This window comes from Mesoplodon densirostris, chromosome 3 (genome assembly GCF_025265405.1).
Source record: "Mesoplodon densirostris isolate mMesDen1 chromosome 3, mMesDen1 primary haplotype, whole genome shotgun sequence".
NCBI lineage: Eukaryota > Metazoa > Chordata > Mammalia > Artiodactyla > Ziphiidae > Mesoplodon > Mesoplodon densirostris.
In genome coordinates this window covers 99978239-99992016 of record NC_082663.1, presented here as the reverse complement: position 1 = coordinate 99992016, position 13778 = coordinate 99978239, and the positions used below count along the sequence as shown (strand labels likewise).

General features: G+C 39.4%; 1 protein-coding gene across 3 annotated transcripts in view; it reads right to left on the bottom strand.

Annotated features, from left to right (window-relative positions):
• The window catches only part of DMXL1 (Dmx like 1), a 138544-nt gene that overhangs the window by 30854 nt on the left and 93912 nt on the right, over positions 1–13778 (bottom strand). For all 3 annotated transcript variants that reach the window (XM_060093277.1, XM_060093274.1, XM_060093276.1), the window contains one exon: positions 921–1007. In XM_060093277.1, coding sequence (XP_059949260.1) covers positions 921–1007 — 87 coding nt within the window. The remainder of the gene's footprint in view (positions 1–920; positions 1008–13778) is intronic.

Here is a 13778-nt window from a genome sequence, read left to right as displayed (position 1 = left end):
AGGGAAAGATGAGGACAGAATGACAAAGGATCCCCAGTGGTCCAGTGGGTAAGACTCTGCACTTTCACTGCTGAGGGTGTGGGTTCAATCCCTGGTCAGGGGACTAAGATCCCACAAGCCACACGGTGCGGGCAAAAAAAAAAGACAGACATAGCATAGGAAGATGAAGAATCAACTAGAAGTCCCTATACATTTTGCAGTAAGGCAATTAGGGAAGATAGGAGGGGAAAATGACTAAGATAAATTTCAATCTTGGACCACTGTACCTAAGGCTACCTCTTCTGTAAGTAGCTTATAGACTCCTCTAAGGAGGATATTGAGTAAGAAAGCTAAGGAGTACAAAGAAAACACTCTAGTTGGGCAGCTATTATAGCTGAAAGTCAAAGAGGGAGAATCTCTGTGAGTCACATATAAGCTTAATTTTGATCTATACGAAGAACCACATTCAACATATTCATATAAAGAAAACAGGAAACATTATCTTTGGATTAGCTGCATGTGTTGTATAAATTCTAAAGGCAGGGGACTTCCCTGACGGTCCAGTGGTTAATATTCTGTGCTTCCACTGAAAGGGGCATGGGTTCAATCCCTGGTCGGGGAACTAAGATCCCACATGCCAAAAAATAAAAATAAAAAATAAAATAAATAAATTCTAAAGGCAACTGCATATATAAATACTTGAGACCTCTCTCTGTGTAGTAATAAAACATTTTATCTGCTATATATCCAAGATCAAATAAATTAAGTTATCAAACAATATAATCACTTTATAAAATAAAAAATGTACTCACATTGCAATTTAAGGAGTAGAAAGTAGCTCTGGGAAAGGGAAACACTGCTACTGAATAAACTGACAGACAGGAGACATTCTCCAACTATGAATACTTAATCAAAGGTAAGAAAAATGTCTATGTACTTACTTTATTAACAGCAAAGGCAGTAATGATATCAGATTCCTTATGAATAATTCTTGCTTTACCTCCAGGATATCCCGAATCTGCTTCTATCTAAATGGAGGGAAAGAAAATACAAAAATACAGTGATTTTAGTGAATGAAAAAACATAATATATGTTAGTCTTTCATTTAATACTTGCATAAATTAAGAAACTTTTCAGATATTTCAAATCCAAAGGTACTATTTTACATGTTACTTATTTCTAAAACAAAATTTGGCAAGAGGAATTTACATCTTTTCAAATTTGCTTTTTCACATATAAAAAGATCATTGATATACAACTTCATTAACTGCTTATGTTCTTAAGCTGCGATAAGTTAACTTTAAGACATTCTAATTATTAACGTTAAGATAAGTTTACCGCGTTTCTTAGTATTATAATCCTTTGATAATATTTTAAATATTTTAATATTAAAAGGTCAGAAGGTAAATATCTTAGGTTTTGAAGACCAGTAAAGAATTATGTTGCATATTCTTTTTTAAAACAACCTTTCAAAAATATAAAAACCATTCTTAGCTCATGGCCTACAGAAGAACAAGTAGGACACAGCCAGCTGAGTATATTTTGCTGACTCTTTGTCTAAAATAACTTTTAATTTATAAAAGAACCCTGAAATCTGGAAAGGCACAGTAATTTGCCCAAGTCAGTAATCATTTTAATAGCTGAATAAACCATAATTCAATATATTTTAGACAAGGGAAATATATTTGACCTTTTGCTTATCCCACAGAAGGCATATACACCTTTCAACTCAGAAGAGAGTACTGTATAAAATCAACATTCACTAAAATAAACAGAGGTAAAATGAAGAGGCAATTGTTAAGAGTTGGAGATGTTACTTAATGTACTATTTTGTTTCATTTTATTTTATCCTCTCTAACCTTCAACCTTTAACATGAATTATTATAAAATATTTCACAACTCATTGTGCAGTGCAGAAGTTATTAATTTGAAATCAGAAAACATATTTACTTCCTGGAAAATTTAGATAAAATATCACCAATCCCCATCCATTGTTTGACCACAGAACTGAGTAGGGTGAGCAGTATTTTTAAAAATGGCAACTAGGATGACAGTTCATTTGCAAAGTTGAAAGAGACATAATATAATCAAACCAAAATAACCATATGCAATCAAAACTCACAGTCACTCGATGTAAAGATGTCAAATATACTCTAATCTTAAATGCAACTGGATAACAAACATGAAAGAATTTAACTGCGCGTACCAGCATTTTGGTTGATTTCAGGGTCAACTTCTTTTCTAAATAAAGTCTTAGTTCTGGTTGAGGTCCATCATCCAGTAAGAATGTCTAAGTCAAATTCTGTAATTTCATGACCAAAATCCCAACTTAACCACCTATCTGCCTGGTATCTAACGTACACTAAGTGTCCACTACTGGGTTTTGAAGAAATTGGAAATAAAGACAAATGATATTTCCATGGAATAGAGGGATATGCTATTTGCTGGTAATGAATGGGTGGGTGGAAAATTTCAGTTTCACCGGCAGCACTTCTTCAAACTTTACACTCACGGAGAGGAAAGCATGAACTTCATAAAAGCTTCTTCAGTGTGGGAATACATTCCTGTCCTTTCATTATCGATTTACTGAAACATTGTTTCTTAATAGTGTGGTCCCAAGAAGACCTGCATGAGAATCAATTAAAGGGGGTGGGTGGGGTAGGAGGAATGGTGTTTGGCATCAAGAGTGTATGCATATTTAATTTTGAGAAAAATCATAAGTTCTAGGAGATGAATTTGGAGAAGTAGGCAGAGTTTAGTTTGCACAGGGCCTTAAAAGCCATAATAAAGAATTCAGGTTTTATTTTAAGGTTAGAAAATGACTGGAGGGTTTTGATAATTCTGGATCTTGTGGGGCAAAACATAAAGGGCGTGAGACTGGCTGCCAGGAAACTAGTTAAGAGGCAGCTACAGTAGCTGAAGTAAGAGGCAGTGGTGAATTTGACTAGGGGAGTAGGTATGGTGGTACTGATTAAGTGGTTAGCATTAGGATAAATTATGCCAATGGGCTGAGACTACAGTAGTGAGTAAAAGAGAGGAAGCAAGGGTGACTCCCAGCTTTCAGACCATTCGCAAAAAATGATACTGAGACAAAAGTAAAGGAAAGAATAGGTTTAAGGGGCTTCCCTGGTGGTTCAGTGGTTGAGAGTCTGCCTGTTGATGCAGGGGACATGGGTTCGTGCCCCGGTCCAGGAAGATCCAACATGCCGCACAGCAGGTGGGCCCGTGAGCCAGGGCCGCTGAGGATGCGTGACCGGAGCCTGTGCTCCGCAACGGGAGAGGCCACGACAGTGAGAGGTCCACGTATCACACACACACACACAAAGAATAGGTTCAGGTTGGGATTAGGGTAAGATAGAAAATTCTATGTTTTGACACTGAGGGGGAGATAACTACTAGATTATATATGCAAGTCTGGACTTCATGAAATGAGCGAGGCTGGAGAGAATTAAGAATTGTCAGCCAATGGATGATATTTAAGCCATCAGATAACCCAAAGAGAAAGTAAGATAGAAAGAGAAAAGGTTAGAGAACTAAGTCCTGGAGCACCTAACATTCCAAAGATAGGAAAAAAAAAAAGACTGGTCATTTCAGGAGTGGGAAACAGCACTGGGAAAGATAAATACTGACACTGAATAAACTGAAAGAACAAGAAACATTCTACAACTATGAACTTAATAATCAAAGATGATGTTATGGGAACCAAGTGAAATAAGAGTTTCAAAAAAGTAGCTGGGATCAACACTACCAAAGAATACTGAAAAGTTGAATTTAAAAAGACAAGAGAATTGACTACTGAAACTAGTGTAGTCATACACTAGGACAATCTCAGTGGAGAGGGCTGGAGATAATACTTAACTAGGTTAGAGAAACATGTACCATCTGGTGAACAGGAAAGGAAGTCCACTGGGGAAGGTTCACAGGGGCATTCAACTGAGTTGATAATGTTTTATTTCTGAAGCTGGGTAGTTCCTACATGGTATGTGCAATACTACTCTTTAAGTCTTCTTGAATAACTTTACAGGCAACTCTGTAATTGAATTTTCCTAGGTAAAGGCTTAGAGAAATCAGGCAATAGATTCTCAAAGGCAGATTTTTTGGTTTTCATTTTAAAGTAAGACAATAAAATATATTTGCTTTTGTTGAGGAGAATAATTTAAGAAAGGTAAACATTTATCATGGAGGTGAGATGAGGAATAAATACTGAAGCAAAGTCCTTGGGGAGGTAAGAGCACACAGGATCAGTGCACAGGTGGAAGATCTGGCTTTGGATAAAAGAGTGACAGTGACATCTACTGTGAGAGGAGGCAGAACAAAACATCTGTACATAGAGCAGAAGTTAGATTTGATGGTGGGACAATATGGTGGGCTAAATCTCTGCTGACTGTACTTATTATGACAGCAAAACAAGGTCATTCATAGAAAGTAGTAAAGAAATATTGGAAGTTTGAGGTAAGAGGGAAAAAGTGGGGAGAATGGAAGAGAATGAAGAAATAATTATGATGGTGGAATAGTTTAATTTGGGATTGTGGCTGTAAATTTTAAATAAGGCAAGCCCCCATGGTTTATGCTTTTTCTTCATCCATGTTCAGCTATTTGGATGCAGACACAGAGTAGACAGAGAGTTAGGTTTAAATAGGTTTGGGAATTTTCAAGGCAAGTACAGTGTAGAGAGAACAGGGCAAAAAGGTTGAGGTTTGCAAGGGGCTGATCATAATGATGGATCATGGAATATAAGCTGGGAAAGAAAGGAACTGAGGACATGATACAGGCAAATAAAAATACATAATTCACATGTGCTACAAACACTGAAAGTCATATGACATAAAATCAGAGTAAAAAAATCACAATGGGGAGAGGAGCTTCAAGATGGCGGAGGAGTAAGACGTGGACATCACCTTCCTCCCCACGAATACATCAGAAATACATCTACATGTGGAACAACTCCTACAGAACACCTACTGAATGCTGGCAGAAGACCTCAGACCTCCCAAAAGACAAGAAACTACCCCACGTACCTGGGTAGGGCAAAAGAAAAAAGAAAAAACAGACAAAAGAACATGTACGGGACCTGCACCAGTGGGAGGGAGCTGTGAAGGAGGAAAGATTTCCACACACTAGGAAGCCCCTTTGCGGGCAGAGACTGCTGATGGCGGAGGGAGGAAGCTTCGGGGTCACGGAGGAGAACACAGCCAACAGGGGTGGGGAGGGATTCTCGCACAGAGGATTGGTGCTGACCAGCACTCACCAGCCCAAGAAGCTTGTCTGCTCACCCACCAGAACCAATGGGGGCTGGGAGCTAGGGCTTCGGAGGCCAGATCCCAGAGAGAGGACTGGGGTTGATGGTGTGAACACAGCCTGGAGGAGCTAGTGCACCACAGCTAGCCAAGAGGGAGTCCAGGAAAAAGTCTGGAGCTGCCGAAGAGGCAAGAGACTTTTTCATGCCTCTTTGTTCCCTGGTGTGCGAGGAGAGGGGATTAAGAGCTACGCTTAAAGGAGCTCCAGAGATGTTTCCGAGCTGCGGCTATCAGCGCAGAGCCCAGAGACGAGCATGTGACACTAAGGCTGCTGCTGCAGCCACCAAGAAGCCTGTGTGTGGGCTTCCCTGGTGGCACAGTGGTTGAGAGTCTGCCTGCCGATGCAGGGGACACGGGTTCGTGCCCCGGTCCCGGAAGACTCCACATGCCATGAAGTGGCTGGGTCCGTGAGCCATGGCCGCTGAGCCTGGGCATCCGGAGCCTGTGCTCCACAACAGGAGAGGCCACAACAGTGAGAGGCCTGCGTACCGCAAAAAAAAAAAAAAAAAAAAAAAAAAAAAAAAAAAAAAAGAAGCCTGTGTGCATGCATAGGTCACTATCCACACCTCCCCTCCTGGGAGCCTGTGCAACACACCACTGCCAGGATTCCGTGATCCACGGACAACTTCCCTGGGAAAACACACGGCGTGCCTCAGGCTGCTACAACGTCACGCCAGCCTCTGCCGCTGCAGGCTCGCCCCGCACACCGTACCATTTCTTCCCCCCGGCCTGAGTGAACCAGAGCCCCCGAATCAGCTGCTCCTTTAACCCCATCCTGAGTGAAGAACATACACCCTTAGGCGACCTACATACAGAAGTGGGGCCAAATCCAAAGCTGAACCCCAGGAGCTGTGCGAACAAAGAAGAGAAAGGGAAATTTCTCCCAGCAGCCTCAGGAGCAGTGCATTAAATCTCCACGATCAACTTGATGTACCCTGCATCTGTGGAACACCTGAATAGACAACGAATCATCCCAAATTGAGGAGATGGATTTTGGGAGCAACGATATATATATATTTTTTCCCTTTTTCTCTTTTTGTGAGAGTGTATACGTATGCTTTGGTGTGTGATTTTGTCTGTATAGCTTTGCTTTTACCATTTGTCCTAGGGTTCAGTTGGTACTTTTTTTTTTTTTTTTTTTTTAGTATAGCTTTTAGTGCTTGTTATCATTAGTGGATTTGTTTTTTTGGTTTCGTTGCTCTCTTCTGTCTTTCTTTCTTTTTCTTAATTCCTTAAAAAAATTTTTTTTAATACTTATTTTGTATTTTACACACTTTATGTTATTTTATCTCTTCTTTCTTTTTTTCTTTTTTTTCTCATGTTGATTCTGAGCTGTGTGGGTAACAGGCTCTAGGTGCTCCAGCCAGGCGTCGGGGCTTTGCCTCTGAGGTGGGAGAGCCAAGTTCAGGACACTGGTCCGCAAGAGACCTCCCAGCTCCACGTATTATCAAACGGCAAAAATCTCCCAGAGATCTCCATCTCAATGCTAAGACCCAGCTCCACTCAACGACCAGTAAGCTACAGTGCTGGACACCCTATGCCAAACAACTAGCAAGACAGGAACACAACACAACCCATTAGCAGAGAGGCTGCCTAAAATCATAATGAGGCGACAAACACCCCAAAACACACCACCAGACGTGGACCTGCCCACCAGAAACACAAGATCCAGCCTCATCCACCAGAACACAGGCATTACTCCCCTCCACCAGGAAGCCTACACAACCCACTGAACCAACCTTAGCCACTGGGGGCAGACACCAAAAACAACGGGAACTATGAACCTGCAGCCTGCGAAAAGGAGACCCTAAACACAGTAAGCTAAGCAAAATGAGAAGACAGAGAAACACACAGCAGATGAAGGAGGAAGGTAAAAACCCACCAGACCTAACAAATGAAGAGGAAATAGGCAGTCTACCTGAAAAATAATTCAGAATAATGATAGTAAAGATGATCCAAAATCTTGGAAGTAGATGGAGAAAATACAAGAAACGTTTAACAAGGACCTAGAAGAACAAAAGAGCAAAAAAACAGTGATGAACACAATAAATGAGATTAAAAATTCTCAGGAAGGGATCAATAGCAGAATAACTGAGGCAGAAGAACAGATAAGTGACCTGGAAGATAAAATAGTGGAAATAACTACTGCAGAGCAGAATAAAGAAAAAAAGAATGAAAAGAATTGAGGACAGTCTCAGAGACCTCTGGGACAACATTAAACGCATGAACATTCAAATTATAGGGGTCCCAGAAGAAGAAGAGAAAAAGAAAGGGACTGAGAAAATATTTGAAGAGAATATAATTGAAAACTTCCCTAATATGAGAAAGGCAATAGTTAATCAAGTCCAGGAAGCACAGAGAGTCCCATTACAACAAATCCAAGGAGAAACACACCAAGACACATATTAATCAACCTATCAAAAATTAAATACAAAGGAAAAATATTAAAAGCAGCAAGGGAAAAACAACAAATAACACACAAGGGAACCCCCATAAGGTTAACAGCTGATCTTTCAGAAGAAACTCTGCAAGCCAGAAGGGACTGGCAGGACATACTTAAAGTTATGAAAGGGAAAAACCTACAACCACGATTACTCTACCCAGCAAGGATCTCATTCAGATTTGATAGAGAAATTAAAACCTTTACAGACAAGCAAAAGCTGAGAGAATTCAGCACTACCAAACCACCTGTACAACAAATGCTAAAGGAACTTCTCTAGGCAGGTAACACAAGAGAAGGAAAAGACCTACAATAACAAATCAAAACAATTAAGAAAATGGGAATAGGAACATACATATCGGTAATTACCTTAAATGTAAATGGATTAAATGCTCCAATCAAAAGACACAGACTGGCTGAATGGATACAAAAACAAGACCTGTACATATTCTGTCTACAAGAGATCCACTTCAGACCCAGGGACACATAAAGACTGAAAGTAAGGGTACAGAAAAATATATTCCATGCAAATGGAAATCAAAAGAAAGCTGGAGTAGCAATTCTCGTATCAGACAAAATAGACTTTAAAACAAAGACTTATCACAAGAGACAAAGAAGGACAATGTATAATGATCAAGGGATCAATCCACGAAGAAGATATAACAATTGTAAATATTTATGCACCCAACATAGGAGCACCTCAATACATAAGGTAAATACTAACAGCCATAAAAGGGAAAATCAACAGTAACACAATCATAGTAGGGGACTTTAACACCCCACTTTCACCAATGGACAGATCATCCAAAATGAAAATAAATAACGAAACACATGCTTTAAATGCTACATTAAACAAGATGTACTTAATTGGTATTTATAGGACATTCCATCCAAAAACAACAGAATACGCTTTCTTCTCAAATGCTCATGGAACACTCTCCAGGATAGATCATATCTTGGGTCACAAACCAAGCCTTGGTAAATTTAAGAAAATTGAAATTGTATCAAGTATCTTTTCCGACCACAACGCTATGAGACTAGATATCAATTACAGGAAAAAATCTGTAAAATATACAAACACATGGAGGCTAAACAATACACTACTTAATAACCAAGAGATTATTGAAGAAATCAAAGAGGAAATGAAAAAATATCTAGAAACAAAGGACAATGAAAACAGGACAACCCAAATCCTATGGGATGCAGCAAAAGCAGTTCTAAGAGGGAAGTTTATAGCAATACAATCCTACCTTAAGAAACAAGAAACATCTCAAATAAACAACCTAACCTTACACCTAAAGGAATTAGAGAAAGAACAAAAAACCCCCAAAGTTAGCAGAAGGAAAGAAATCATAAAGATCAGATCAGAAATAAATGAAAAAGAAATGAAGGAAACAACAGCAAAGATCAATAAAACTAAAAGCTGGTTCTTTGAGAAGATAAACAAAATTGATAAACCATTAGCCAGACTCATCAAGATAAAAAGGGAGAAGACTCAAATCAATAGAATTAGAAATGAAAAAGGAGAGTAACAACTGACACTGCAGAAATACAAAAGATCATGAGAGATTACTACAAGCAACTCTATGCCAATACAATGGACAACCTGGAAGAAATGGACAAATTCTTAGAAATGCACAACCTGCCAAGACTGAATCAAGAAGAAATAGAAAATATGAACAGACCAATCACAAGCACTGAAATTGAAACTGTGATTAAAATTCTTCCAACAAACAAAAGCCCAGGACCAGATGGCTTCACAGGAGAATTCTATCAAACATTTAGAGAAGAGCTAACACCTATCCTTCTCAAACTCTTCCAAAATATAGCAGAGGGAGGAACACTCCCAAACTCATTCTACGAGGCCACCATCACCCTGATACCAAAACCAGACAAAGATGTCACAAAGTAAGAAAACTACAAGCCAATATCACTGATGAACATAGATGCAAAAATCCTCAACAAAATGCTAGTAAACAGAATCAACAGCACATTAAAAGGATCATACACAATGATCAAGTGGGGTTTGTCCCAGGAATGCAAGGATTCTTTTTTTTTTTTTTTGCCGTACGCAGGCATCTCACTCTTGTGGCCTCTCCTGTTGCAGAGCACAGGCTCCGGACAAACAGGCTCAGCGGCCATGGCTCACGGGCCCAGCCGCTCTGTGGCATGTGGGATCTTCCTGGACTGGGGCACGAACCCGTGTCCCCTGCATCGGCCGGCGGACTCTCAACCACTGCGCCAGCAGGGAAGCCCCAAGGATTCTTCAATATACGCAAATCAATCAATGTGATAAACCATATTAACAAACTGAAGGAGAAAAACCATATGATCATCTCAATAGATGCAGAGAAAGCTTTTGACAAAATTCAACACCCATTTATGATAAAAACCCTCCAGAAAGCAGGCACAGAGGGAACTTTCCTCAACATAATAAAGGCCATATATGACAAACCCACAGCCAACATCGTCCTCAATGGTGAAAAACTGAAAGCATTTCCGCTAAGATCAGGAACAAGACAAGGCTGCCCACTCTCACCACTATTATTCAACATAGTTTTGGAAGTTTTAGCCACGGCAATCAGAGAAGAAAAAGAAATAAAAGGAATCCAAATAGGAAAAGAAGAAGTAAAGCTGTCACCGTTTGCAGTTGACATGATACTATACATAGAGAATCCTAAAGATGCTACCAGAAAACTACTAGAGCTAATCAATGAGTTTGGTAAAGTAGCAGGATACAAAATTTATGCACAGAAATCTCTTGCATTCCTATACACTAATGATGAAAAATCTGAAAGAAAAATTAATAAAACACTCCCATTTACCACTGCAACAGAAAGAATAAAATATCTAGCAATAAACCTACCTAAAGAGACAAAAGACCTGTATGCAGAAAATTATAAGACACTGATGAAAGAAATTAAAGACGATAGAAACAGGTGGAGAGATATACCATGTTCTCAGATTGGAAGAATCAACGTTGTGAAAATGACTATACTACACAAACCAATCTAAAGATTCAATGCAATCCCTATCAAGCTGCCACTGGCATTTTTCACATAACTAGAACAAAAAATTTCACAATTTGTATGGAAACACAAAAGAACCCAAATAGGCAAAGCAATCTTGAGGAAGCAAAACGGAGCTGGAGGAATCGGGTGCTCAGACTTCAGACTATACTACAAAGCTACAGTAATCAAGACAGTATGGTACTGGCACAAAAACAGAAATATAGATCTATGGAAAAGGATAGAAAGCCCAGATAAACCCACGCACATATCGTCACCTTATCTTTGATTAAGGAGGGAAGAATATACAGTGGGGAAAAGACAGCCTCTTCAATAAGTGGTGCCGGGAAAACTGGACAGCTACATGTAAAAGAATGAAATTAGAACACTCCCTAACACCATACACAAAAATAAACTCAAAATGGATTAAAGACCTAAATGTAAGGCCAGACGCTATCAAACTCTTAGAGGAAACGATAGGCAGAACACTCTTTGAAATAAATCACAGCAAGATCCTTTTTGACCCACCTCCTAGAGAAATGAAAATAAAAACAAAAATAAACAAATGGGACCTAATGAAGCTTAAAAGCTTTTGCACAGCAAAGGAAACCATAAACAAGATGAAAAGACAACCCTCTGAATAGGAGAAAATATTTGTAAATGAAGCAATTGACACAGGGTTAATCTCCGAAGTTTACAAGCAGCTCATGCAGCTCAATATTAAAAAAACAAATGACGCAATCCAAAAATGGGCAGAAGACTTAAATAGGCATTTCTCCAAAGAAGATATACAGACTGCCAACAAACACATGAAAGGATGCTCAACATCACTAATCATTAGAGAAATGCATATCAAAACTACAATGAGATATCATCTCACACTGGTCAGAATGGCCATCATCAAAAAATCTACAAACAATAAATACTGGAGAGGGTGTGGAGAAAAGGGAACCCTCTTGCGCTGTTGGTGGGAATGTAAACTGACACAGCCACTATGGAGAACAGTATGGAGGTTCCTTAAAAAACTAAAAATAGAACTACCATACGACCCAGCAATCCCACTACTGGGCATATACCCTGAGAAAACCATAATTCAGAAAGATTCTTGTACCACCATATTCATTGCAGCTCTATTTACAATAGCCAGGACATGGAAGCAACCTAAGTGTCCATCGACAGATGAATGGATAAAGAAGATGTGGCACATATATACAATGGAATATTACTCAGCCATAAAAGGAAACAAAACTGAGTTATTTGTAGTGAGGTGGATGGACCTCGAGTCTGTCATACAGAGTGAAGTCAGAAAGGGAAAAACAAATACCGTATGCTAACACATATATATGGAATCTAAAACAAACAAACAGAAAATGGTCATGAAGAACCTAGGGGCAAGACAAGAATAAAGACGAAGACCTACTAGAGAATGGACCTGAGGATATGGGGAGGGGGAAGGGTAAGCTGGCACAAAGTGAGAGAGTGGCATGGACATCTATACACTACCAAATGTAAAACAGATAGCTAGTAGGAAGCAGCCGCATAGCACAGGGAGATCAGCTCGGTGCTCTGTGGCCACCTGGCGGGGTGGGATGGGGAGGGGGGGAGGGAGGGAGACTCGGGAGGCGGGAGATGTCGAGAGATGTGTGTGTGTATAGCTGATTCACTTTGTTGTAGAGCAGAAACTAACACATCATTGTAGAGCAATTATACTTCAATAAAAATGTTAAAAAAAATCACAATGAATATGGTCTTAAAGGTCTTCTTAATATAAGGTTTCAAGTCATGCTTATAAAATGTGATTGGGCTGGATAAATGAGGGAAAAAAATCCAAATATGAATGCTAAAAGAGTTTTTATGAGATTAAGCAGATAAAAAAAGTAAACAGGGCGATTGTGGTTGACATGTATACACTGATGTGTATAAAATTGATGACTAATAAGAACCTGCTATATAAAAAAAAATTAAATTAAATTAAAAAATTTTTAAAAAAGTAAACAAAGAATTACCATATGATCCAGCAATTCCACTTCAAGGTAAATACACAAAGAAGTGAAAGCAGAGACTGGAACAGATATTTGTATACCAATGTTCACAGCAGTACTACCCACAATAGTCAAAAGACTGATACAACCCAAATGCCCATTAATAGCTGAATGGATAAACAAAATGCTATATATATATAATGGAATATTATTTAACCTTGAAAAGAAAGGAAATTCTGAAACATGCTACGAAATGGATGAACCCTGAAGGTGTTACACTAAATGAAATAAGCCAGTCACAAAAGTACAAATATTGTACGATTCCACTTATATAGGTACCTAGGGAAGTAAAATATATAGACAGAAAGTAAAATGGTAATTGGCTGGGGGGAGGAGCAGCAGAAATGGAGAACTACTGTTTAATAGGTAAAGAGTTTCAGTTTAGGAAGATGAAGACGTTCTGGGGATGGATGGTAGTGATGGTTGCAAAACCATGTGAATGTACTTAATGTTACTGAACTGTATACTTAAAATGATTTAACCGTTAAATTTTATACATATATTTTACCACATTTGTTTTTTTTTTTTTTTTTTTTTTTTGCGGTACGTGGGCCTCTCAGTGCTGTGGCCTCTCCCACCGTGGAGCACAGGCTCCGGACACGCAGGCCCAGCGGCCACGGCCCACGGGCCCAGCTGCTCCGCGGCACGCGGGACCCTCCCAGACCGGGGCACGAATCCGCGTCCCCCGCATTGGCAGGCGGACCCCCAACCACCGCGCCACCAGGGAAGCCCTTTACCACAATTTTTAAAAAAGGAAATTTTTTGTGGAAACTGATCTGAATAGTGTCTGGGTTCCACAAAGCTTCCCTTAGGAGTGAAGTAGGGAATAGTACTAACAGACTAACTCCAGGATTCTACTACTATTTCAATTAAAGCAGCAGCATGTTTAAAACTATCAACTCTCATTTTACATTATTAGTAAATAAGACTTCAAGGGTGGAATGAGCTCAGTGTCACAGAACAGGTCTATAGAAAAGCTGTACTCCAGGTCTCATTAGTTGTTTTCAGTTAC